This window comes from Camellia sinensis, chromosome 15 (genome assembly GCF_055761805.1).
Source record: "Camellia sinensis isolate YWXY chromosome 15, ASM5576180v1, whole genome shotgun sequence".
NCBI classification, from domain to species: Eukaryota; Viridiplantae; Streptophyta; class Magnoliopsida; order Ericales; family Theaceae; genus Camellia; species Camellia sinensis.
The window spans coordinates 48,244,863-48,270,256 of NC_138975.1; the positions used below are offsets into that span (position 1 = coordinate 48,244,863).

At 37.5% G+C, this 25,394-nt stretch overlaps 1 protein-coding gene across 10 annotated transcripts; it reads right to left on the reverse strand.

Moving 5' to 3' along the window:
* Positions 1-8,145: 8,145 nt before the first annotated feature.
* On the reverse strand, positions 8,146-24,898 carry LOC114286780 (putative disease resistance RPP13-like protein 1). Of its 10 annotated transcripts, XM_082909981.1 has the most exons (8): positions 20,889-24,898; positions 19,226-19,334; positions 16,930-17,040; positions 15,636-15,742; positions 15,406-15,544; positions 14,767-14,856; positions 10,487-10,652; positions 8,146-8,489 (listed from the first exon to the last, which is right to left on the reverse strand). In XM_082909981.1, exons 1-2 carry the CDS (start codon positions 24,725-24,727, stop codon positions 19,292-19,294), a joined length of 3,882 nt encoding a protein of 1,293 aa, XP_082766107.1. In that variant the 5' UTR covers positions 24,728-24,898; the 3' UTR covers positions 8,146-8,489; positions 10,487-10,652; positions 14,767-14,856; positions 15,406-15,544; positions 15,636-15,742; positions 16,930-17,040; positions 19,226-19,291. The 10 variants fall into 10 exon arrangements, with proteins under 10 accessions (XP_082766107.1, XP_082766109.1, XP_082766112.1 ...); XM_082909987.1 differs by lacking the exons at positions 8,146-8,489; positions 10,487-10,652; positions 14,767-14,856; positions 15,406-15,544; positions 15,636-15,742 and adding exons at positions 15,762-15,881; positions 17,138-17,290; XM_082909983.1 differs by lacking the exons at positions 8,146-8,489; positions 10,487-10,652; positions 14,767-14,856; positions 16,930-17,040.
* Positions 24,899-25,394: the final 496 nt, after the last annotated feature.

A 25,394-nucleotide genomic window follows, 5' to 3' on the forward strand; every position in this document is an offset into this window, starting at 1 on the left:
TTATAGTCTCCATAGTTTGTCTTGGGAGGTCGGGACAAGTTCCTAGGTTATAGTCTCCTCGCTCGGAACGGCCAACAGGACAGCCTGGTGATCTCTGCAAGAGGCGCTGCCTTGGACCTTTGTCTTGGGAGGTCGGGGTAAGTTAATGCTCCCCCGCTGTGCGAGTCCTAATTTAAGCGGAGTTTGTCTTGGAAGGTCGGGACAAGTTCCCAGGTTATAGTCTCCTCGCTCGGAACGGCCAACAGGACAGTCTGGTGATCTCTACAAGGGGCTCTGCCTTGGACCTTTGTCTTGGGAGGTCGGGGTAAGTTCCTAGGTTATAGTCTCCTCGTTCGGAACGGCCAACAGGACAACCTGGTAATCTCTGTAAGGGGCGCTGCCTTGAACCTTTGTCTTGGGAGGTCGGGGCAAGTTCCCAGGTTATAGTCTTCTCGCCGCGCTGCCTTGGACCTTTGTCTTGGGAGGTCGGGGTAAGTTTCCAGGTTATAGTCTCCTCGCTCGGAACGGCCAACAGGACAGTCTGATGATCTCTGCAGGACAACCTGGTGATCTCTGCAAGGGGCGCTGCCTTGGACCTTTATCTTGGGAGGTCGGGGCAAGTTCCCAGGTTATAGTCTCCTCGCCGCGCTGCCTTGGACCTTTGTCTTGGGAGGTCGGGGTAAGTTCCCAAGTTATAGTCTCCTCGCTCGGAATGGCCAACAGGACAGTCTGATGATCTCTGCAAGGGGCACTGCCTTTGTCACGACCCAAACCCGGCCCTATGGGTTTAGCACCGTAACCGGCCAGTAATCCGAGATTACCGAAGGCCTGCAGATACAGTAATACAGTAAAATAGAGTACAGGGCCTGGCGGAAGCCAATACAGTAATTAAACAATGTCCAATGAGCTGTGACAGTCTGTATGCAAAAGATTTTTCCATGCATTCATACATAAACAGTACAGAACAGTATGTACAATACTTACATCCATTCAAACTAGGGACTCAACCCTACATAACAGTACAGAAAACATTCCGTCTGTACAAAATTTACAGTCACACAGTACAGGGACCTAATCCCTTGGTAACAGTACAGTAACACCCGGTCTGTACAGAACAGTAAAACAGTACAGAAGGGGGAAAACAAACAAAACACCCCCAAGCCATAGCATGGCAACTCGGAACCTCGCAGTGAGGCACAAAGGCTGGCTTGACAAAACTGGAGTCTAACCCTGACGCTCCTAGCTCCGATCTGGTGCCTGTACACCTACATATATATATGAGCAGTGAGCTAAAGCCCAGTGAATAACATAAAGCGTAAAGGGGTTTAGGATGAATGTCCTTACAGTAATGAAAACAGTTCAATTCAATCAGTATTTCAGTTGTTCAGTACAGTAAACAGTCATATGTGGTACATCCATTAGTATAACAGTAACAGTAGGTCTTAAAAGACCGAACAGTAATGATGGCCATCAGTCAGTAAACAGTAGTGGTTCCACGAGGGAACCGACAGAGAATTCTGTCGCAGTAACAGTAACAGTAAACAGTAGGTACTAAGGATGCCACAGTACAGTTCAGAAATAAAGGACATACATTCATTCAGTAAATAATACCAGTTCAGTAAACAGTTTAGTTCAGTATTCAAAAGATAATCAGTTGAACATATCTTTACACAATTGTTACTCACAGAGTTCTGGGCTACAGTATGCTAGAGCGCGTCTCCCCAGTTGCCAACCCTACACAGTTAACAGGTTGAACACACTAAGCTACACAGTTGGGAAATCTCATAACTTAATCCCTAATGCCTCGGTGTGTTCTACATCTATATCCTCAACAAGATGCCTTAAACTAGGCCTAAGAATGCCTAGAACGGGATGAGGATGCAAAGATGCACATTTAAAAGCATTTTCAGAAAAACAGAGTCCCGCTCGAGCGCACGTTTCCCCGCTCGAGCGGTCATGCAACGAAGGTACACGCTCGAGCGTAAACATTCCCGCTCGAGCGTACTGTAAAAGTACTGGATGGGTGAAATCTCCGCTCGATGCCCGCTCGAGCGTGAGACCTGACTCCGCTCGAGCGCCCAATCCTCCGCTCGAGCGTAAGGTAAAACAGTGCAGAGATACTGGATGCTCGAATTCTACGCTCGAGCGGCACTTCCTCCGCTCGAGCGGAAGTGCAAAATCTGGAAAACCCAGATTGCACCTCCAAGTTCAAAACCAAGTTGTTAACAACTCAAAACCGATCCCCTTGGGCTCATTTTTTGGAAAACTCTTATAAACACATAGAATATCATGTTTCAAAGCTCAATTTTAAGAAATCAAAGCCCAAGGCGAGTCAATTAAAACCATAATCAAACCCATTTTCAAGAACAACATTCAAACATGCATGGATGAGTTTTAAACCAAATTAAAGCTCTAAAGCTTGCTCAAATGAGCTCATTTCTTTTCAAAACCAGATGAAAACATGGTCTGTAACAACAATATGAGCATGCATGTACTAATGTCCATGTAATCAACCTCAAAATGCAACAATACTAACATGCATGCAAGAGATGAGCTTCAATCTGCCATTAATGAACCAAATCATGACTTAGCTCTACAAATTAACATGAACCATGCATGAATCAACTTAAAGACAAAATCAAAAGATGAAATTCATACCTAGGTTCCTCGAATGCAAGTCTAGAGGTTCAATATAGCAATCTACACTTCAATTCCAAACAATTCAAGCCAAATCAACAAGAACAATTCTCTCTCTCTCTAACTCTCCTCTCAAGGTCGGCTAAGCTCAGGAGAAATGGCTGATGGAAATGTGTTTTGATACAAGGTGTAATGAGGCTCAAACATGTATGTTGAGTGGGCCACTAAGGGTGGCAATATGGTAAATAAAACAAACTCTTTAATTAGCTTATTTTATCTAATTTAATCATACCTAATCAGTTTTCAGATAAATATACCATAAAATCACATTAATTATGTGGATCATAAAACATCAATCAATTTCTAATTCGGCCGCCGATATGGCCTTCAATTAGCAGTTTAAACATATAAGCATGAACAGATAATCATACGGTCAAACAGATAAAATGCAATTTAACTAACATATACTCAATCAATTCGGTTTCCAATTTCAATCAGTCAGTTCAGTACTTTAATCAGTCCAATTATCAGTCATAATCAATTCAGTTTAACGGTAATCGGTGTTTATCGGTAATCAATCAGTCAGTAATCGGTAAACAGTATGAGGGTTGTTACAGTTTCCCCTCCTTATAAAGAGTTTAGTCCTCTAAACTCGAGTTACCTTCATTCTGGAAGAAAACAGGGTTCAGTGGAAACAGTTCAGGATATCGTTTGGCCATGTCATCTTCCCTTTCCCAAGTGGCATACACGCCACCGTGGTTTTGCCAGTCAACTTTCACTAACAGGATCTCTTTGTTCCTGAGTTTCTTGATCCGTCGGTTTACAATCTGTATAGGCCGTTCCTCATAAGTGTAGTCATCACTCAGCACTACATGAGTAGGCTCTATTATATGGAAGGGATCCCGGAGATAATCTCTTAACATCGAAATGTGAAAGACGTTATGCATGTGCTCCATTTCAGGAGGAAGCGCAACTTGATACGCCACCGGATTGATTTTCTCAATGATCTCATATGGTCCGACGTATCTCGGTGCTAACTTGCCTTTGACTCCAAAATGAGTCTGGCCTTTCATTGGTGTCACTTTCACAAAAACGTGATCACCCACTTCATGCTCTCTGTCCCGTCTTCTGACATCTGCATAACTTTTCTGTTTACTCTGTGCAGTTTTCAGTCTTTGCTGTATCAGTTTCACTTTTTCAGTTGTTTCATACACAATCTCGGGCCCAAGCAAAGGCCCATCTCCGACTTCTGCCCAGCAAATCGGAGATCTACATTTTCTGCCATACAATGCCTCGAAAGGCGCCATACCAATACTCGAATGGTAGCTATTGTTGTAGGCGAATTCAACTAATGGCAGATGACTTTCCCAGTCTCCCTGAAAATCAAGGACACACATTCTCAGTAAATCCTCCAGAGTTTGGATGGTCCTTTCTGATTGGCCATCTGTCTGAGGATGATAGGCACTACTCAGTCTCAGTTCAGTACCCAGTGCAGTTTGTAGGCTTTGCCAAAACCTCGATGTAAACTTCGAATCCCTGTCGGAAACAATAGACACAGGCACTCCATGCAGTCTAACAATTTCATCAATATAGATAACAGCCAATTTGTCCGCATTATAGATTGTCTTGACAGGTAAGAAGTGAGCAGATTTGGTTAGTCTATCAACAATAACCCAAATTGAATCCATACCTTTTCTGGAGCGAGGTAATCCAACGATAAAATCCATCGTGATATGCTCCCATTTCCACTCTGGTATGGGTAGGGGTTGCAATAGTCCGGCAGGTCGTTGATGTTCAGCTTTGACCTGTTGGCAATGAAGACATTTGGATACAAAATCAGCAATTTCTTTCTTCATTCCCGGCCACCAGAAATTCTGTTTCAGATCTTGGTACATTTTCGTATTCCCCGGATGGATAGACAATTTCGAATTGTGGCCTTCTTGCAGAACTCTTCTTTTCAGTTCAGTATCATTCGGTACACACAGTCTTTCTTGAAATTTCAGTACATTATTCTCAAATTTGAATCCCGGTCTCGGTTTAGATTCTCTTTCCTCGATGATCTTCTTCAAGAAATCATCCAGTTGCTGTTTCTCTTTAATCTCTTCAATCAGTGCCGGTTGAGCAGAAATAGCAGCTAAGGTTCCACCTTGTTCTCGTAAAACAATTTCAATTTCAGATTTTTCAAGGTCACAAAGCAACTCTTTCTGTTCGGTGAGCAAACATGCTAGATTTCCAATCGATTTCCGGCTCAATGCATCGGCAACGGTATTGGCTTTTCCCGGATGGTACAATATCTATAGGTCATAGTCTTTAATCAGTTCCAGCCATCTCCGCTGTCTCATATTCAGTTCTTTCTGTGTGAAGAAATACTTTAAACTCTTGTGGTCGGTGTAAACTTCACATGTCACCCCATACAGATAGTGACGCCAGATTTTTAGTGCAAACACCACTGCAGCAAGTTCCAGGTCATGGGTCGGGTAGTTCTTTTCATGTGGTCTCAGTTGACGGGAAGCATAAGCAATAACTTTCCCATTCTGCATTAAAACACATCCCAAACCCTTATGAGAAGCATCACTAAATACAGTGTAACCATCCGTACCTGAAGGTAAGGTAAGAACCGGTGCAGTCACTAATCGGGTTTTCAACTCCTGGAAAGCAGATTCTCTTTGGTCAGTCCAGTCAAATAATGTCCCCTTCTGTGTCAGTTGAGTCAACGGTAAAGCAATCTTGGAGAAATCTTTGACAAATCTTCTTTAATATCCAGCCAATCCCAAAAAGCTTCGGACTTCAGTCACATTTGTTGGTCTAGGCCAGTTCACTACAGCTTCAATTTTCTGCGGATCAACAGAAATTCCATTTTTGCTAACAACATGCCCCAAAAACATAACATGGTCAAGCCAAAATTCACATTTAGACAGTTTAGCATACAGTTTCTGTTCTCTTAAGGTTTGCAGGGCAAGTCTCAGATGATGTTCATGTTCTTCTATACTTTTGGAGTAAATCAATATGTCATCAATAAATACAACAATAAAGTCATCAAGGTACGGTTTAAAAATTCTGTTCATGAGGTCCATAAAAGCAGCAGGGGCATTCGTGACTCCGAATGGCATAACCAAAAATTCATAGTGTCCATACCTTGTTCTAAAAGCAGTTTTATCAATGTCTTCCGGTTTAACCTTCAGTTGATGATACCCCGATCTGAGATCAATCTTAGAAAACACTTGTGCACCCTGTAACTGATCAAATAAGTCATCAATACGTGGCAAAGGGTATTTATTTTTCACAGTTACCTTGTTCAGTTCACGGTAGTCTATACACAACCTCAACGAGCCATCTTTCTTCTTGACAAAAAAAACTGGTGCACCCCATGGTGAGGTACTGGGTCTGATGAACTTTTTGTCTAACAGTTCTTGCAGTTGCACTTTCAGTTCTTTCAGTTCAGTTGGGGCCATTCGGTAAGGGGCTTTAGAAACTGGTTGTGTTCCGGGAATCACATCAACGGTAAATTCAATCTCCCTGTCAGTCAAATCTCCTGGAAGATTATCTGGAAAAACATCTGGAAATTCTCTGACTATAGGAATACAATTCACGTCAGTTTTAATACTATCATCAGTAGACACAGTCAGTACAGAACACAGATATCCTTTACAGCCCTTTCTAATCAGTTTAACAGCCTTCACAGATGAAATCAAATACGGAGGAGGTACTACTCCACTCCCATTAAACACAAATTCAGGCAAACCAGGTGGACGGAAAACAACTTGCTTGGTCACACAGTCAATAGTGGCATGATATTTTTGTAACCAATCCATCCCCAATATTACGTCAAAATGATCAATGTTCAATGGCAGTAAATCAATAAACAGATGCATATCCCCAACAATAATTTCACATGCGGGGTACATATAAGCACATGTCATGGATCCCCCTACGGGTGATGATACGGCTAGCAGATAGTTCATGGGTTCTAAGGGTCTATTCAATTTCCGTGAGAAAGCATGCGATACATAAGAATGTGTAGACCCCGAATCAATCAGTACATATGCATTTTGAGTACAGATAGAGAGAATACCTGACACAACGGTCTCGGTATTCTGCACATCTCCCGGTACTAGTGCGAACACTCGGCCTTGCCTCATAGGCTCTTTTCCGGTAGCTTTAGGGTTCGGTTTTGGTGGAGCATTTGATGCTGCGCCGCTAGCTGCAGCTTTGCTATTGCCTTGAGGAGCAGAAGGGCAATATTTAACCATGTGGCCCACCTTACCACACCTGTAACAGGCTCCAGATAATTTGTGACAAACCCCTTTGTGCCTGTTGCCACATACAGAGCAGGGTGGAATGAACCCACTCCCTTGGCTGGGGTTAGTCATTGATCCCGTGTTCTGTTTCTTATTGGCTGGGTTGTGCTTGCCTTTCTTGAATTTGAAACCCTACCTTTTTCCATGCCATTCAGTTGTTGGTGTTTCAGATTGTTTCACTGCTGCAATGTTCGACTCGGCCATCAATGCCCGGTCGAGAACACCCACAAAGGTCGGTAATTTCAAAACATTTATCCGGTCAAGTATTGCCACATTAAGGCCACCTTCAAATTTCCTGGCCTTCTTATATTCAGTATCCACCATATGCGGTGCATATCGGGCAAGTTCAGTAAATTTCGTCTCATATTCTGCAACGGACATTGTGCCCTGCTTCAGCTGTTCGAATTCAGTCACTTTTCTATCCCTGACACACTGAGGGAAATACTTTTCAAAGAAGGACTCCTTGAACTGAGCCCAAGTCATAACAGTATTTGTATCGCGGATCAACATCCACCACCTTCTAGCTTCTTCTTGTAGGGTGAAGGTAGCTAGCAATACTTTATTCGCTTCCGAGCACGGAAATACTTCGAATAATTTTTCTGTCTCAAGCACCCAAGCTTCAGCCTTTAGCGGTTCCAATCCTCCCTGAAAGGATGGCGGTTTCATTTTGCTGAACTTCTGGGTCAGAGCAATAATATCCCCATCATTCACATTCGCATTAAGTTCCGGCTGTACCGGAGGAGGAGGAGGTGGGGGCGGTTGGTTCTGTTGTTCAAGTCTAGCAGTTATCAGTTCTATCATTCTTTCCATTCTTTCTATTCTTGCCTCGGTAGACGAGGATTCAGGTTCATTTGCATTGTCCATTTCACTATAAGCAGTTATAACAGTTTTAAACATAAGCAGTCATTGGTTTAACAGTTTACCACATTAGCATGTATTCAGTCATAACATAACCACACACTTATCATGCTCATGAGATGCCCTAATAACTTTTCTAGGACACCCTATAGCTCATTTGGACACGTGTGTGCGGTATAACTCGTGGTAAGTATCGCTCTGATACCACTCTGTCACGACCCAAACCCGGCCCTATGGGTTTAGCACCGTAACCGGCCAGTAATCCGAGATTACCGAAGGCCTGCAGATACAGTAATACAGTAAAATAGAGTACAGGGCCTGGCGGAAGCCAATACAGTAATTAAACAATGTCCAATGAGCTGTGACAGTCTGTATGCAAAAGATTTTTCCATGCATTCATACATAAACAGTACAGAACAGTATGTACAATACTTACATCCATTCAAACTAGGGACTCAACCCTACATAACAGTACAGAAAACATTCCGTCTGTACAAAATTTACAGTCACACAGTACAGGGACCTAATCCCTTGGTAACAGTACAGTAACACCCGGTCTGTACAGAACAGTAAAACAGTACAGAAGGGGGAAAACAAACAAAACACCCCCAAGCCATAGCATGGCAACTCGGAACCTCGCAGTGAGGCACAAAGGCTGGCTTGACAAAACTGGAGTCTAACCCTGACGCTCCTAGCTCCGATCTGGTGCCTGTACACCTACATATATATATGAGCAGTGAGCTAAAGCCCAGTGAATAACATAAAGCGTAAAGGGGTTTAGGATGAATGTCCTTACAGTAATGAAAACAGTTCAATTCAATCAGTATTTCAGTTGTTCAGTACAGTAAACAGTCATATGTGGTACATCCATTAGTATAACAGTAACAGTAGGTCTTAAAAGACCGAACAGTAATGATGGCCATCAGTCAGTAAACAGTAGTGGTTCCACGAGGGAACCGACAGAGAATTCTGTCGCAGTAACAGTAACAGTAAACAGTAGGTACTAAGGATGCCACAGTACAGTTCAGAAATAAAGGACATACATTCATTCAGTAAATAATACCAGTTCAGTAAACAGTTTAGTTCAGTATTCAAAAGATAATCAGTTGAACATATCTTTACACAATTGTTACTCACAGAGTTCTGGGCTACAGTATGCTAGAGCGCGTCTCCCCAGTTGCCAACTCTACACAGTTAACAGGTTGAACACACTAAGCTACACAGTTGGGAAATCTCATAACTTAATCCCTAATGCCTCGGTGTGTTCTACATCTATATCCTCAACAAGATGCCTTAAACTAGGCCTAAGAATGCCTAGAACGGGATGAGGATGCAAAGATGCACATTTAAAAGCATTTTCAGAAAAACAGAGTCCCGCTCGAGCGCACGTTTCCCCGCTCGAGCGGTCATGCAACGAAGGTACACGCTCGAGCATAAACTTTCCCGCTCGAGCGTACTGTAAAAGTACTGGATGGGTGAAATCTCCGCTCGATGCCCGCTCGAGCGTGAGACCTGACTCCGCTCGAGCGCCCAATCCTCCGCTCGAGCGTAAGGTAAAACAGTGCAGAGATACTGGATGCTCGAATTCTACGCTCGAGCGGCACTTCCTCCGCTCGAGCGGAAGTGCAAAATCTGGAAAACCCAGATTGCACCTCCAAGTTCAAAACCAAGTTGTTAACAACTCAAAACCGATCCCCTTGGGCTCATTTTTTGGAAAACTCTTATAAACACATAGAATATCATGTTTCAAAGCTCAATTTTAAGAAATCAAAGCCCAAGGCGAGTCAATTAAAACCATAATCAAACCCATTTTCAAGAACAACATTCAAACATGCATGGATGAGTTTTAAACCAAATTAAAGCTCTAAAGCTTGCTCAAATGAGCTCATTTCTTTTCAAAACCAGATGAAAACATGGTCTGTAACAACAATATGAGCATGCATGTACTAATGTCCATGTAATCAACCTCAAAATGCAACAATACTAACATGCATGCAAGAGATGAGCTTCAATCTGCCATTAATGAACCAAATCATGACTTAGCTCTACAAATTAACATGAACCATGCATGAATCAACTTAAAGACAAAATCAAAAGATGAAATTCATACCTAGGTTCCTCGAATGCAAGTCTAGAGGTTCAATATAGCAATCTACACTTCAATTCCAAACAATTCAAGCCAAATCAACAAGAACAATTCTCTCTCTCTCTAACTCTCCTCTCAAGGTCGGCTAAGCTCAGGAGAAATGGCTGATGGAAATGTGTTTTGATACAAGGTGTAATGAGGCTCAAACATGTATGTTGAGTGGGCCACTAAGGGTGGCAATATGGTAAATAAAACAAACTCTTTAATTAGCTTATTTTATCTAATTTAATCATACCTAATCAGTTTTCAGATAAATATACCATAAAATCACATTAATTATGTGGATCATAAAACATCAATCAATTTCTAATTCGGCCGCCGATATGGCCTTCAATTAGCAGTTTAAACATATAAGCATGAACAGATAATCATACGGTCAAACAGATAAAATGCAATTTAACTAACATATACTCAATCAATTCGGTTTCCAATTTCAATCAGTCAGTTCAGTACTTTAATCAGTCCAATTATCAGTCATAATCAATTCAGTTTAACGGTAATCGGTGTTTATCGGTAATCAATCAGTCAGTAATCGGTAAACAGTATGAGGGTTGTTACAGCCTTGGACCTTTGTCTTGGGAGGTCGGGATAAGTTTCTAGGTTATAGTCTCCTCGCTCGGAACGGGGCAAGTTTCTAGGTTATAGTCTCCTCGCTTAGAACGGCCAATAGGACAGCCTGGTGATCTCTGCAAGGGGCGCTGCCTTGGACCTGCAAGAGGGTAGGAAGGATTTTCCTGTAACAAAAAAAGCTATTAACAATTAACCCTCTTGCTATTGGTCAGAATATATGAAACGTCTAATTTCATTTCTAATTTTTGAATTATATTTGATTTTTAATTATGGCCTAATAAGGCTAACGTTATATAAACTACACAAATTTTATAATTTTTTTTCTTATTTATTAATATGATATTATAATATTATTCAAGTAAATCTTGTTTCAGATTTTAAAATTTTATTATTACACGACATACTAATTATTAATTTTTTGTGTTAAAAAAAAATATTAGTTAGTAAAACACTTTGAAGAGTAATAATATTTACAAATTATTATTATTATTATTTTTGAGACTTTCCTATTCTATGATATCACACCTTTTAGTTGGAACATGGCTTTTGTTTTCTTAATTCTTTTTATTGTTTAGTTAATCATGATATTGTGATAATCAAATTATACTAAATTTACTTATAATTTGGAGGCGTATTAAAAATAAATGAATAACATTATATTAGTATAATGCATCCCATCGTTCATGCATTACTAATGAACGATTGACTTGTAAAGTGTCATATCATCGGATAAAAAATAAATTTGGCATAAAATTTTATTGTCAATGAACAATATTAATTTTACACTTTAGGTGGTAATGCGATTTTGACCTTAACACCAGCTTAATGGTAGTCCCAAATTACTTGTCCAAAATCCATTATTTTCATAATTTAAGAGGGACATGGAAGAGAGATGGAATGAAGAATATACAGGGAGTAGCATGGCTTTCGTTACTCAAACAAGAACATAGACTAGAAATACATAATAGATTGTAAAAGTGCTTTGACATATTGAGATTTATTTTGAAGGTTAACCCCATCATAACTAGGTTTAGCCCTAACAATCTATTACATTTTGTATAAATCATTCTACAATCCATTATGTGTTTCTAACATTGCTCAGAAATATATATTAAAAAAAAAAAAAAACTTGACACAGCCTCAAGTACTGAAGATTTTAACAGTTTCTTCCAATTAATCCGGTGTAACCAACTTCAAATAGGAATCTCAAAGGCCACTGCTCATAAAAATTGAAGGCAAGCTTGAAAATGAAGACAGATCAACACTTTCTTGCAATCTCATTCATCCTTTATTTTTGTTCATGCCACTAGTATATATAAACAATGGAAATCTAAAGACCTACTCAACCCCCAATACAATCATAAACCAATGAAAAGAATAGTCCTTTGGCACAGCAACCCTTCAAACCCCCACAGCATCACATCTTAAAATGCTACAATCCTAAAACAAGTGTATACATCAATTCCCTTCAATCTAATGTACAACTAGAGGGTACAACATTCTCTTCAGATTTTATATTTCTCTATGACAGCTCTGGAGGAAGCACATACATGAACATTTCAAGCCATTTATTACTTTCCTCTCCACAAGCAATTTAATCAGAAGCTCAGATGAATCAACTTTGGCTCCATAATATATCAGCATAAGCTTTCTGATCTTCCCGCTCCTTTGCGACATAATCAGTTACGTCCAACACTTTCTCTTCTTCATCTGCTATCTCTTCTTCTTCCATCAATTCTTCAAATGCAACTGCTTCCAGAGATATCTCTCTCGAGCGTTCAGCCAATGCTTCTCTCATAGCCTGTTTTGTTGCTGGTGTGTCACTGGGTCTATATTTCGGGGTAGGCACGACAAATGGCAATATAATATCATCCAAACTTGGACTCTTATGGTTAGCACTACTGTTTGCATCTGATGGTGGAACAATGAAAACGATACCAAGCTCGTAGTTGCAGACGTGAAGTTTTGAACCCAATACAGAATTTGTCTTCACAGCTCCAACCGCCTTTGTCCTACGTGAATTAGAAATTGGACGTCCCCAAGCAGTGGCACTGAAGTTATGGGACCCATAATACAACCATCCAAAGGATGAAGCATCTTTCTTAGACTGCAAGCATCTTCGGGCTACCTGCTTTTACCATACATTCTCTCCTCTATTATCTTTAACTTAAACCTAGAAATTTCCAAAAACATAAATTGAAATAGAAATGACAGACAAGGAGGGAACTGGAGTACATAATGTGGCTTAAATTGTAACTTCACATAACACTAAGACATAGCACCACAAAAAGTAATTGATTTTAGGAGAGAACAATCTTCTCATTCTTGTGTATTATATCATAATATTATAAGATTACTCCGATACATCATATGATGTGCTAATCTTTGAGATCATGATCATTCATGCATACATGAAACCCAAGCATGACCTTGAGCACAAGTTGAAAATCTCTTCTATATTTGATTCAATGTTGACACTTGGAAAATGAGAAAAGAGAAGAGAATAAAAGTGACAGAGAGATGGTGCGAAAGCAGCACCATGGAGGAATTAGGGAGAGGAAGCAGCACTACGGATTGGAACTTCCTATGCAAGAAGATGAAGGAACATATAAAATAAGCCTTAAAGACTCCTCAAAAGTTGAGCCACATTCCTAGTCTCCTTAATCACAGTCGCATGAAGAATTTTAGAAGCAAAGACAATTTAAAGATTGAAGGTTGATAGAGTTGAGTTGGTACAGGACTGTGGCTTTCTAACTCAATATATGATATGTTGTATGCAGAAAATACAATTTTTTTTTAATTATTTTTTTTGGAGGGGGCGGCTAAGTAACTAAAATTCATTAACTAAAAATGGAAGGGAAACCCCAATACAAAAAGGGAAGGATGTTACACCATAATAACCTCCAAAGACCATAAAGGACAACTCCTATACATATGCCAAAAAGTCCAAGGATTCTTGCAAGACAAAATCTACATAGTCAAAAAGAGTGTCTATGGAAGGCAAAGCCCTCCCAAAAGACCAGCAATACGAAATGGACAAGAAAAAGCTCTTGATCCTCAACACCTTGGAACGCTCTCGTGTTATGCTCCCTCCAAATAAGCCATATCAAGCAAAATTTTGGATGTACAAGCTTTGTCAGATCAATTCAAAAAATTTGGATGTCAACATTTATGCTTTCAGGTTATAGATTTGTAGCACAATAGTAATGGTCATTTGTTAACAAAGAATTGTACTTTTCCTTTTCTTTTGTGGGTTGGGTTCTACCTTCTTGCCACAACAACTTCTCTCTGGAAGCTAATTTCAAAGCAGTGCAAGGTTAATTTGTATTAGCGATTTGGAAGGTAATTAATAAGCTATTTGTTGGAAGGTGGAGGATTAACTCTTGATCCAGTGTCAAATACCAGAAAGATGACATTCAGAAATACTTTCTTTAAAACAGAGTTCGCATTTTCCCCAAGTGGCCATGGATCTTGTAAAATGCAGAAGGGTTTCTGGACTGAGAAGTGATTGAATTCATAGGACAGGTTGTTAAAAAATATCATGAGATGATAATCCAACAGTCCTCAGAAGTTGGATGCTTCACACATGCGATATATGTTTCAATTTGAAATGGCTACCTTCCGCATAAGTTCGTATGGATTGAGCTGAGATCCATTACAGTCGTTATTTGAATCAAAGAATCTCTGTTCCAGAACAGTATGTTAGATTTCCATCTCATAAGTGAAGAATGACTCAACTTTAGAGAATAAACTTGATATGGCTTTGGATCACTTATTCTTGCATTGTCTTGTAGCTTTGGATCTATGGCATCGTCTCTTTCGTTTGGTTGATGTCCAATGGCTGGCTCTGGCTGGCTCCGAATCTTGTTTAGTAATGATTTCACTAGATTTTTGGGACTTTGGAGGTACGATGAAAGCAAAAGTGATATGTCATTGTGTTGTCTACACAATTTTCGGGTGATTTGGTTGGAAATGAATGCAAAAATTTTTGAGGATAAATTTGATGATACAACATCTTTGTGGGATAGAGTATGTCATTTGGCATTGTTTTGGACTTCCATTTCGACTCTGATGGTTAAATTATTTCTTAGTTTTGGTGATTGATGTTTTCTCTTCTATTTTAGAGGACATCTTGTCCTATTTTTGTACTCTGTTCTTTTTTAATAAAATTTCCTTTTATTGTTGATCAAAAAAAAAAAGAAAAAAAAAAAGAAAAGAAAAAAGAAAGGAATCTTGGAAGAGACAGACTTCAAAACAATAAGGAGGGAATGTGTTTACCTTGACATGCACGGGATGATTAACTCCATCGTTGGGATAAGGAATCGTATCATGAATCATGCCTACGTTTCTTAACCTTTGCCATGTTTTCTAGAAAAAACAACATTAAGCAAATTATGTGATACCAGGGAAATAAAAAAAAAAATAGCTGATTGACTATTAAACAAGATGAAATGAACACTAAGATAATAATGGAAAGTCAAAGCTGCAAAAAACACTGTTGTATCTTCATTTTTATTTTAACTAGAAAAGAAGACAGATTTTATGTTTCACTTGCAAGCACTATTGATTTGATATTTGCTTATTTCCGCAAATCCTTAGACCAATTGAAGTGGCAGTCAATCACCAATCCCACATGAATTTAAAGAGGCATTTTATTTTATTTTAATTTTTTTACATTCGAAATATATGAATTAACCAGGCTAGAGATGAGATATTCCTCATAAATCTCAGTAGGGCTGTGGGGGACTTAGTTGCACACCTATACTTTTGTCCCACACCTTAGTGAAATATAAAAATCAGGAATAATTTATTTTTTTAAAAAAAAGAGGAAAAAAACAAAGAAACAAAGCAAATAACACATGGAATCCAGTTAAAAGCCATTAAATTATCTTGCGGCTAATCAAAAGGTCAGGATACCTGCATGAAACACACAAAGTATTTTGAAGCTAAGATTCCACAACTTGCATTTTTCACTCTTTCAATTGTGGGAAAAATGATTCTAATGGATGGGTTTCTTATCTCTTGACTTGCACTCCAGCAGCCCCACTGTAAGCAACTAACAATGAATGAACTACTGATTCCAAAGATTAAAGTATTTCAGATTTTAATTCATGCTACACGAATAGCAAATAGTAAAAGTTTCTTACATCTGGATCAGACTCCTCAGACTCAGAGAACTGCACTGATGTCTTTCCAGATGCTGTTGAAAATGCAGCTAAAAACTGTGTAGTAACTAACCCAATTGAGGATGAACCTTGACAATAGAACAGATAAGTAAACTGAGATAAATATATTTCAAATTTCTGGAGAAGAGTCTAGTATTATACAAGAAAACACTCAACGAAAACAAAATCAGTTTCCAAATATTCTGGCCATTTGTAATGACTTAAAACCTGATACAAACAAAAGAAACAAAAAGAAGATAAATTATGGCCATTTGTAATGAATTAAAACCTGATACAAACAAAAGAAACAAAAAGATAAATGTCAAACTTAAAAGGATAAGATGACTGTTTCGAGGACAGGAACAAATACATATTTAATCAGACTGAATTTTTTGGAGAACCGGTAGCTTCAACAAGATTCAGATTGAACTTTTCTAACCTTTGATCCATAATCCCAATATTTAGCACTCGTATTTTTTCCTTTTTATTAAATATACAACTTCCAAGTAGTCACCAATTTAAGGTGCTTTTGCTTGCTCAGGTAATTTCATAGCACATTTTCACATTACTTACCATGAAGAGACATGTAAAAATCTAATGGAAACTTTAATGTTAAAAATAAGAGAAATCTTAATGTTGTGAAGCGAAGTCTCCTATTGCTTGGGTACTAAAGTAATGTGAAGTATATAAGCGTGAGGGCACCACACCTCAATAGCTAGCTTTTAGGGTTGAGTTTTACCTAAGACCGTGTAACAAATACATTTTTGCTAAACAGGAAAAAAAACATAAATAAATAAATAAATACGAGAAGTTTTTTGTGCATAGATAGAACCTAGACTCAAAATCTTTTGTACCATGTTTTACAAACTAATCCATATTTTATTAACAATTTTTGAAACATAAAATGAGTCATGCATTCATAAACATGTAAATATATGCAAATCCAAATCTTCCAACAACAAAGTGATGAATTAACACTTGACTGACACATAAAAAATGCCCATGCGTGCAAAATAGGTTTCTCATTAAAATCGTAAGAAACTGTGTACAAGAGATGCGGAAGCATGGAAGGCCATGGTCCCCTTGGATCTAAATGTTCCAACTTCTCCCAGTTGCATTTGAGGAAACCTCCAAAAATTACATAGGTTGCCCCAAACCAATACAGCATACGATTTAGTTTTCCAATGCAACCCTCCCAATCACAAATCACACCACAGTTGAATGTTCCTACATACTAAAGGAAAAACTATAATCTCACAAACTTCATCACTATTACCTCTTGAAGTCGCCAGAGGCCTGTAGACCTCTGAATTGATGCAACTAATGAACATATTGCAGAAACATGTTCAGATTGCACTACTTTTGATATGTCTGAAAAGGCAGGTCCCTGCACAAGATAACACCACCAAAACTTGGCATAAACATACTATCATGCAATAGGAAAAGATCCAGTATATGACTTAAACATCACCTGTGACACATACAGTATCATTTGTACTATGCTAGTGCTTCCTTCTAAAGCAGTCACAAGTATTTCTTTTGAATAACATATCCAGAAAACCTGAATAAGCCACTATCTAATAAAGGAGCAACCCACTTTGCAACATTTCTTGGTAGAAACCCAAGTTGAACGCTATCTAGTGCAAGGAGTGAAACAAACAATTAAAATGTAGTAGTGACAACACAATAGTCCATAGCTTAACACACACATACGAAGAAAAAGATCAACTTCCAATAAATGCAAATTTAAAGCATCACACTAGCAAGAAATGCAACGTGGAAGCACCTTGTAGTGTCACAAATGAGGACTTATTTTCAAGAACCACTTTTGGGATTGAAGGGAAAACCTCAGTCAGGGCAAGAGAAGCAAACGACAAGCACTTAACGGATTTGGAATAGAAAATGAATTCATGTTTACATATTTAACACTACTTTAACCATGCTAGTGTTCTACTTAATATGTCTTGTGCTCTTGACAACATTACTTCAGAAATATGAGGGTTCCTATAAAAATCCACTTCCCCCCAAAACAAACAGCCTAATACTGATTTAGAGCTCATACTCTACACTATTAAAGCCCAATTTAAGAGAGAGAGAGAGAGAGAGAGAGAGAGAGAGAGAGAGAGAGAGAAAGGGGTGGGAGCATCTTTTCCTAGATTTTAAATTTTTATCTAGATGCAACAATTTTTTGTGGTACAACCATAATTTGATTACCATTTACCACATGGCCATTTAGAATGAAGATGTGTAGCTAAATCATGGACTGACATAATTTGAAAGGTTATCTTCTCTTAAATTTGTTTTCTATTCTCCACTAGAGATGGAGCTGCATTGGAAACTATGATGGAATGATCGTTGTGTTGTGCTGTGAATACCCAGTGGCAGTTTAGATAATAAATAAATAAAGAAAAAAAGAAAAGGTAGAAGAGAAAGAGGTAAATGTGGGAGAAGATATCCAAGAGGGAAAGAAAATAGTAAAAATTTTGTATCAATGTAAAATTAAAAAATAATTACAAATAAATAGTGAAGTTTATAATTATTAATAATATTATAACTATTTTTTTTATATAATAAATATGTAATTACTTTCTCAAATTACCCCTAATTAGTAATTTTCTCAAAAAAATACTTTTGACATTGAGGGATGATATTGCCCTTTCACAATTAATGCATTAATTAAGTCCTGGCCCTTATGTATTTTGTTAAATAACTAATTCAATACTGAGGTAACAAGATTTTAACAGATTAAAAAGTGAATTGACTCCAGGTCACAGAGATTGGATTGACCTTCTTCTAAGCTATAAGCCGAACTCTATGGAAATTGTCACAGAACTTGAGAAGTGGCAATCCAAAAAAGAAAGCATTACCTCTGATTTATGCTATCTAACTTTATTTCTTTTCTGTCACATATTCAAAATTGTTTTAATTCACAAGCATGTAATGTTAAAGCATCTTGAGTGCAAGCGATAAAAAATTGATGAATGTGTTGACTCTATAAGACTAGCAAACTAATGCACAAAGTGCCAGTAAAACTAGAAAGAATAATAACACAAATTCCTGTATTTGTAATATGGTCATCCATATGGAAAGGCAAAATATTAAATGAAAAAGAAGTACATTCTTTCTTAGAAAAGGAACCAACAAGTACACATTTTCCTGAAAAAGGGGCATTACATAACACAAATTTTTAGCAGATTATGACAAGAACATAACTGAGTCACATAAAAACATGTTTCTAATGTAGAACATTGACATTCAAATATGTTCAACAATCCAATAGCTGGAACGAAAAGAAGAAGAAGAAGAAGAAGAAGAAGAAGAAGAATCTCCACATAATATGTTTTACTCCAAGACTCAAAAATTGGATTGGTCTTATTCTAAGTTAAAAAGCAGAACTCTATGATAGAGCTTTCCCTCAATCTTTTTTATCCAACTTCGATTCCTCCAAATTGCATCATCAGAACTGTTTTAATTCAAAATCATGGAATGTCAAAAACACTTCTGAGTGCTTCACTCCCAATTTTAGCAGTAAAAGAACTCTATAAGACCAGCAAACTAATGTAAAAAGTTACCAGTAAAAGTTGAAAGTTGAAGCTGAGAGGGTTACACATTTACTTCAACATCATGGTAAAAGATCATCAACATCTTACGCATTCCCGAATGATCTCCGATCGGCACATCCTGGACATTTTTGGACATCCAAGACTGATAGTTAATTAAAAGCCATGCAAGAAGACCAAACCATGTATTCATTGTCATTGACTAGAAAGAAAATGAATGAGAGTTGGAAAACATGATGTACAATGACCTTAAAATAGTATGCTACAACTTAGGAAAATTAATTTCTAAATTAGTGAAATATGAAGTAATAAAAAAATTAATTTATAAATAAAATATAAAAAACTTATGGAAAGGATAAAACTAAAAAATGTAAGAAATCCAACACTGATGTAACTCAGAAGAACACAAGCTTGGTCAAATGCACAAACACAGCACCAAGTAAAATGCACTCAACAACAAATTTATGCAAACTTGCAGTACTTTTTACCAAAAAACTTAAAAGGTAGAGAAGGTTTTGGTTTTCATCGATAGTCCTTGAAACAAGTTTCTGACGAGGAAGAATTCAACTTGCAGGCATAACAAGAATTGTGCAAACCATTAACCATTAGAAATACTGAACTTCAAACACAAATAACAAACATATTCATCAAAATGAAGAATTACAAATTTTCGAATTATGCAAGTTCCTTTCAGAAATAAAACATAAAAAAAAAATTGTTTAGGATAATTACTACTGCGTTTGGTTCTCTTTTGGAATTATGATTCCAATAAAAAAAATTTAAAACTCATAACTAAACACACAACTCAAAAATCTTTTTTTTTTATTTAAAAAAAATCAATAAAATATTTTTTTTATTTTGTTTTATGAAATTATTTTTAGAATCATGATTTGAGTGTGAAGTCGTGTTTTGAATTATGAGTTTTGAAAAGAGAAAATTTGTTTGGTTATGAGTTTTGAAAAAAGTTTCGTTTGAGTTGTATTTTGAAATTTTTTGAATTTATTTTTTTTAAATATTTAAAAGATTTCATAATTTTATTGTTTTAGGGTAAATTTTTTATATTTTAAATATTTATTTATTTGTTTTTATGTGCACTATATTTCATACATTTGTGTGCTATATATATATTTTTTTAAATATTAAAATTTTAATTTTTTTATTAAATATATAATTTTTATTTTAAATATCTTTTTTATTTTATAAATATATTTTTAAATATTTTAATTTTTTTTGTTATGTGTTTGGTTACGATTTGAGTGTGTGGTTTTGAATGTAGTGTGGAGTTTCAAATTATGTGTTTGGTTATGAATTTTGAAAATAGTTTTTAAATTGAGTTTTGAGTTATGTATTTAGTTACAATTTGAGTGTGGAGTTGTGTTTTAAGTTTAAATATTAAAATTAAAAAAATTAAAATATTCACAAAATAAAATAAAATATTTAAAATTAAAAAATTAAAAATATTCAAATAAAAACTATATATTTAAAATAAAAAAATAATTTTTCTTAAATATTTTTTAATATTTTAAAAAAACAAATCAAAAAAATTCAAAATATTATTATTTGTATATCATTACTCAAAGCCAACCTTATGATCAATATAGACAGACAAAAAAAACAAAAAAACAAAAAATAAAATAGAACTATTAGCTTGTGAAGTGAATGTGGAAGTACGTACAGTGTACCAGGTTGAGAATCCATTGCTGGACGAAGAGTGAGTTGGTCAAAGATCACTTCACCATCCATGTGTATAACAGGGACACAGGCAATCTTATGCCAGTCCTGTCCTTCCCCCTTGAGGTAACGAGGTTTTAGCATTGGACAGCCAAAGAATTCCAGCATAAAGAGAGAGGTGGGAAGCCCCTCTTCGACCAAGGATTGGAGCTGAGGGCATCCCAGAATCTTAATGTATTTGAGAGAGCCAAGGAGTTGAAGGCCCCTGTTGTTCAACGATTTCAGATTTGGTAGATAATCAATGCGGAGTGACATAAGAGTCGCGGGCAACAACCCCTCCTCCGGAAAGGACTCCACCCCATCTCCACCTACTAATCTGAAGTGTCTAAGAGAAGGGAGCCTTTGCAAATCCCATTCTCTTCGGCGAACAGTAAGTTTGCTGCAATTTTGGATTTCAAGTGAACGCAAGCTGGAGGGAAGCCCACCTTCTGGAAAAGACTTAATTTCTCGACAACCAACTAATTCTAGTGATTGAAGAGATGGGAAGAGGGCATGCATTCCTTCAGGTAGCGACTCGAGCTTCTTACATTGCCGGATCCTAAAGTTAGTCAGCTTGAGTCCGGGTAGTCCTCCTTGGGGAAAAGATATCAGATTAGAGAACCCACTTAAGAAAAGTGACTCGAGAGATGCCAAATTTTGGAGCCCAAGCATGTTTAGATCTGTAATACTGTTGAAATTCGTACAAAACCGGATTCCTAGGGATCGAAGCTTTGGAAAGAATCCAAGCCACATCGGTTTGAGAGCATCACAGCGTGATAAGGACAAAGTTTCAAGGGATTTGTAGCAGTTCTCCATATCCTCGGATCTGGGCAGCAAAGAATGTAGAACTTTACAATGGCAGATTGAAAGGTGTGTAAGCATGGGTGGCAACCCTGTATCTGGGAATGACAATAGGCTTGGACAACTATCTACCCTGAACTCCTTCAGATTTGTTAAAGTGCACAGCTCGGGTGTCAATTCCTTTAAATTAGGCATACCTGATATCTTCAATTTTGTAAGGGAAGACAAACCTCGACACCCCAATTCTACCCCATCACATCTATTCAATACTAATTCACTTGTGCCTGCACCACAACTGTTCGAAAGTTGGGCCATAAGTCTTGAGCATTTCTGAATCTCAAGTCTCACACAAGATGGAATGTGTTTGGGTAAGCCTCCAATCAGCTTTGGACATTTGATTACATGAAGCTCTTTAAGCTTAGAGAACTCTCCAGATTCTAATATATACCAGTCCACCCACTCCAACATTTCTTCAAATATAAGAGTCTCTAGAGATTGAAATGGTTTTCTTAAAGAACTATCTCCATAGAATTCATGGCCTACCTTTGTTATTCCTTGCATCCTTGAAATTTCAAGGTCTTTCAAAGAGGGCAACTGACCAAATGGTGGCAAGGAAAAACAATACTCACAATTGTCAAGAGACATATGCACTATATTACAAAATGATTTATCTCCCAACCAATCTGGAAATCTTGTGCCACCAAAGTTTTGAATCTCAAGGCGTTTCAAGTTTGTATGAGGTTTTAGCTTGTCGAGAACATCTCTCTCATTCTGTGAATCATTGGTACTGCTACTCCATTCGAGTACCAGTTCTTCAAGGTACATTTTCTCCTCCAATTTTGCCTCCATTGCACCCATGCCATTAGTTACATTTTGCAAACTTGAAATGGAGAGCCTCCTTTGAAGATGACGAAACTCCTTCAACTCTTCAATACCTAACCCCTTGGACTTGCCCACCACAAAAGCAGTTAAAAGTTGGAGGTCTTTTAATTGACTCATTTGCATTGGCATTTCCTGTAAATTAGTTCCGGTAAGATCAAGATGGCGCAGCTGAATTAGTTTTTGAAGATTTACAGGCAAGGTAGTTAGCTGACGACAATTATATAGCAGTAATGTTTCTAAATTATACATGGTACAAACTGATTCAGGCAATTGTTTGATTTTCGTGTAAGAAAGATCCAAATACCGTAGATGTAGTAAATTTCCAATTGAATGAGGCAATTCCATAATCTTATAACGTGACAAAGACAACAACCGTAAACATGTTAGTTTTGGTAAAATATCATCCAAAACCTTTTTGCTCAACCACGAATAAGAATAGCCTAGTGTTAGAAAAGTCCTTAAAAACTTGGCATCATTAATTAGCTTGTATTTTTCAAAGCCATCAAATTTGCCTCTAACACATGAGAAATGATGTACCCTTTCAGATATATGATGTGTGTTGTCGCCCAACATATAACAGAAATCCCCAGACACGGCTTGAGCTAAATCATTAACAAGATCATGCATGACAAAACAATATTTATTGGCATTTGATCGTTGAAAAAATGACCTTGATTGCAATTCATTGAAGCACTCATAACCTACCTCTTCCCTCGTTTTTTTACTTCTGGGTTGCTCAACAAAACCTTCAGCCATCCACATTAGGACTAATCTCTCCATTTCAAATTCATGATCTTTAGGAAATATAGAACAATAAGCAAAGCATCTCTTTAAATGCGAAGGGAGGTAATGATAGCTCAATTTTAAGGCTGGAAGAATATTGCTCTTCTCCTTTGGCAAATCCCATATTCCACTTTTCAATATATTATTCCAATCTTCAACATCCCGTTTAGAGCGCAAAAGACCGGCTAATGTTTTTGCTGCTAGAGGCAGACCTTTACACTTTTTCACAACCTCTTTACCAATCCTTTCGAGGTTTGGATGTGCACCACAATCTCGCTTCTCAAATGCATGTTTGGCAAACAATTTCCAGCAATCTTCATCCGATAATTGCTGCAAACGATGAATAGGAACTGTTTGCATAATAGATGAAACGCTCTCATTGCGCGTTGTAACAATGACCCTGCTCCCATGTCCTCCATACTCAAAAGGACTCCTTAAGCTATCCCAGTTAACATAGTTCTCATTCCAAACATCGTCCAGAACGATAAGAAATTTCTTCCCACTCAAGCATTCCTTGAGCTTGACTTGAAGCTCATTAAGGTCCTTTTTACTTAGGTCCATTGTGTCAGAACCCTGCGGAATGACTGCCTTAAGAATTGTTCTTGTAACCCTTACAACATCGAATTCATCAGAGACACAAACCCATGCTTTCATATCAAAGTGATCATCCACTCTGCCATCATTGTATAAAAATTGAGCAAGGGTGGTCTTGCCAACCCCACCCATCCCCACTATCGCAATCACATCTATCTTCTGATTACCACCACTTGCCTCATCTGAGAGCAGCAACTTAATTACATCCTCCTTGTCATTATCCCTTCCAAAAACACCAGATTCATCAACCAAAGAAGTTGTTGGCAATCCGTGATACAATTTTTGCCCAGCAACTTCTCTCAAACCGAGGACATCTTTTTCTTTGGCAAAACATTCTAATCTATCAATGATCTCCTCTATCTTGGACACTATATCTGCATCAAATGAACTAGAAGAAGAAATCAAGGTGGGACTTCGTACCTGGTCTGACCCGCTATGGTACTTGGCTTCAGACTTGCATCGCAAAGCCTCGGTAGCAATCTCATCGAGTAAATCATCTGCATGATACACAGCAACTTTAAGTTCATCCATCCAGTCTTTCACAGCAAGGTTAGTGATCTGCTTGCCCTCTGCATCATCGAGCAGAACATTAAGTCCCCGCAATGTTGACTTGAGCTTCCTGAGGAGTTTATCATCAAGCTTTTGAGCACGGAAAAAGTTGACGAACTCGCGAGAAGCCAAACGGTCAAACAGCACTTGAAGGGTGGCGGACAGAAATGCTCCTCCAACCAAGGCGGCAGCCATGTTGTTGTTTTTTCTTTTGGTTGCAGAGGTAGAAACAGAGATTAGGAAAAAGAAGGAAATAGATTGTAGCCTTGTAGAGTGAAAGAAGTAAATTTTTCAGTCAATATTATAATATGTACAAAACAAAAACAAAAAAGCAAATAGTATTATATGTATATTTTTTTCATATTATAAAACAAGTAGTACTGTTACACAAATAGAAAAATTATATAGTAATAGTGCTATACAAACAGAATAAGTCGTGAACATATTTTTTGTCATTGCCATATTATTTTGAAATTAAACTTTATATAAAAATTGTGATGATATATAACTAAATTTATAAATAAAACAACCACTACGAGTGATAAAAAAACACAACAATAAATCATTAATCAAACATTTCTAATTTAATTAATTGTGGTGAGAACTGAAAGTATTTTTGGAAGGAGGGGCCATCTTTGCAATTAGCAAAGAAGAAACCAAACACTACCTATAATAATACAAATTGCAGCCGGCTCTAGTCCCCTAGGGTCCACCGTTACAAGCAGTGGTTGTGAATTTGTCCTATTGCTACCAACCGAAATAAAGCTATTGAGATGATCTGACAAGAAACTACCATTCAATATATTATTTTTTCTTTTTTAACAAAGTTAAGATAAATTACGAAACATTTTTGAGATTTACA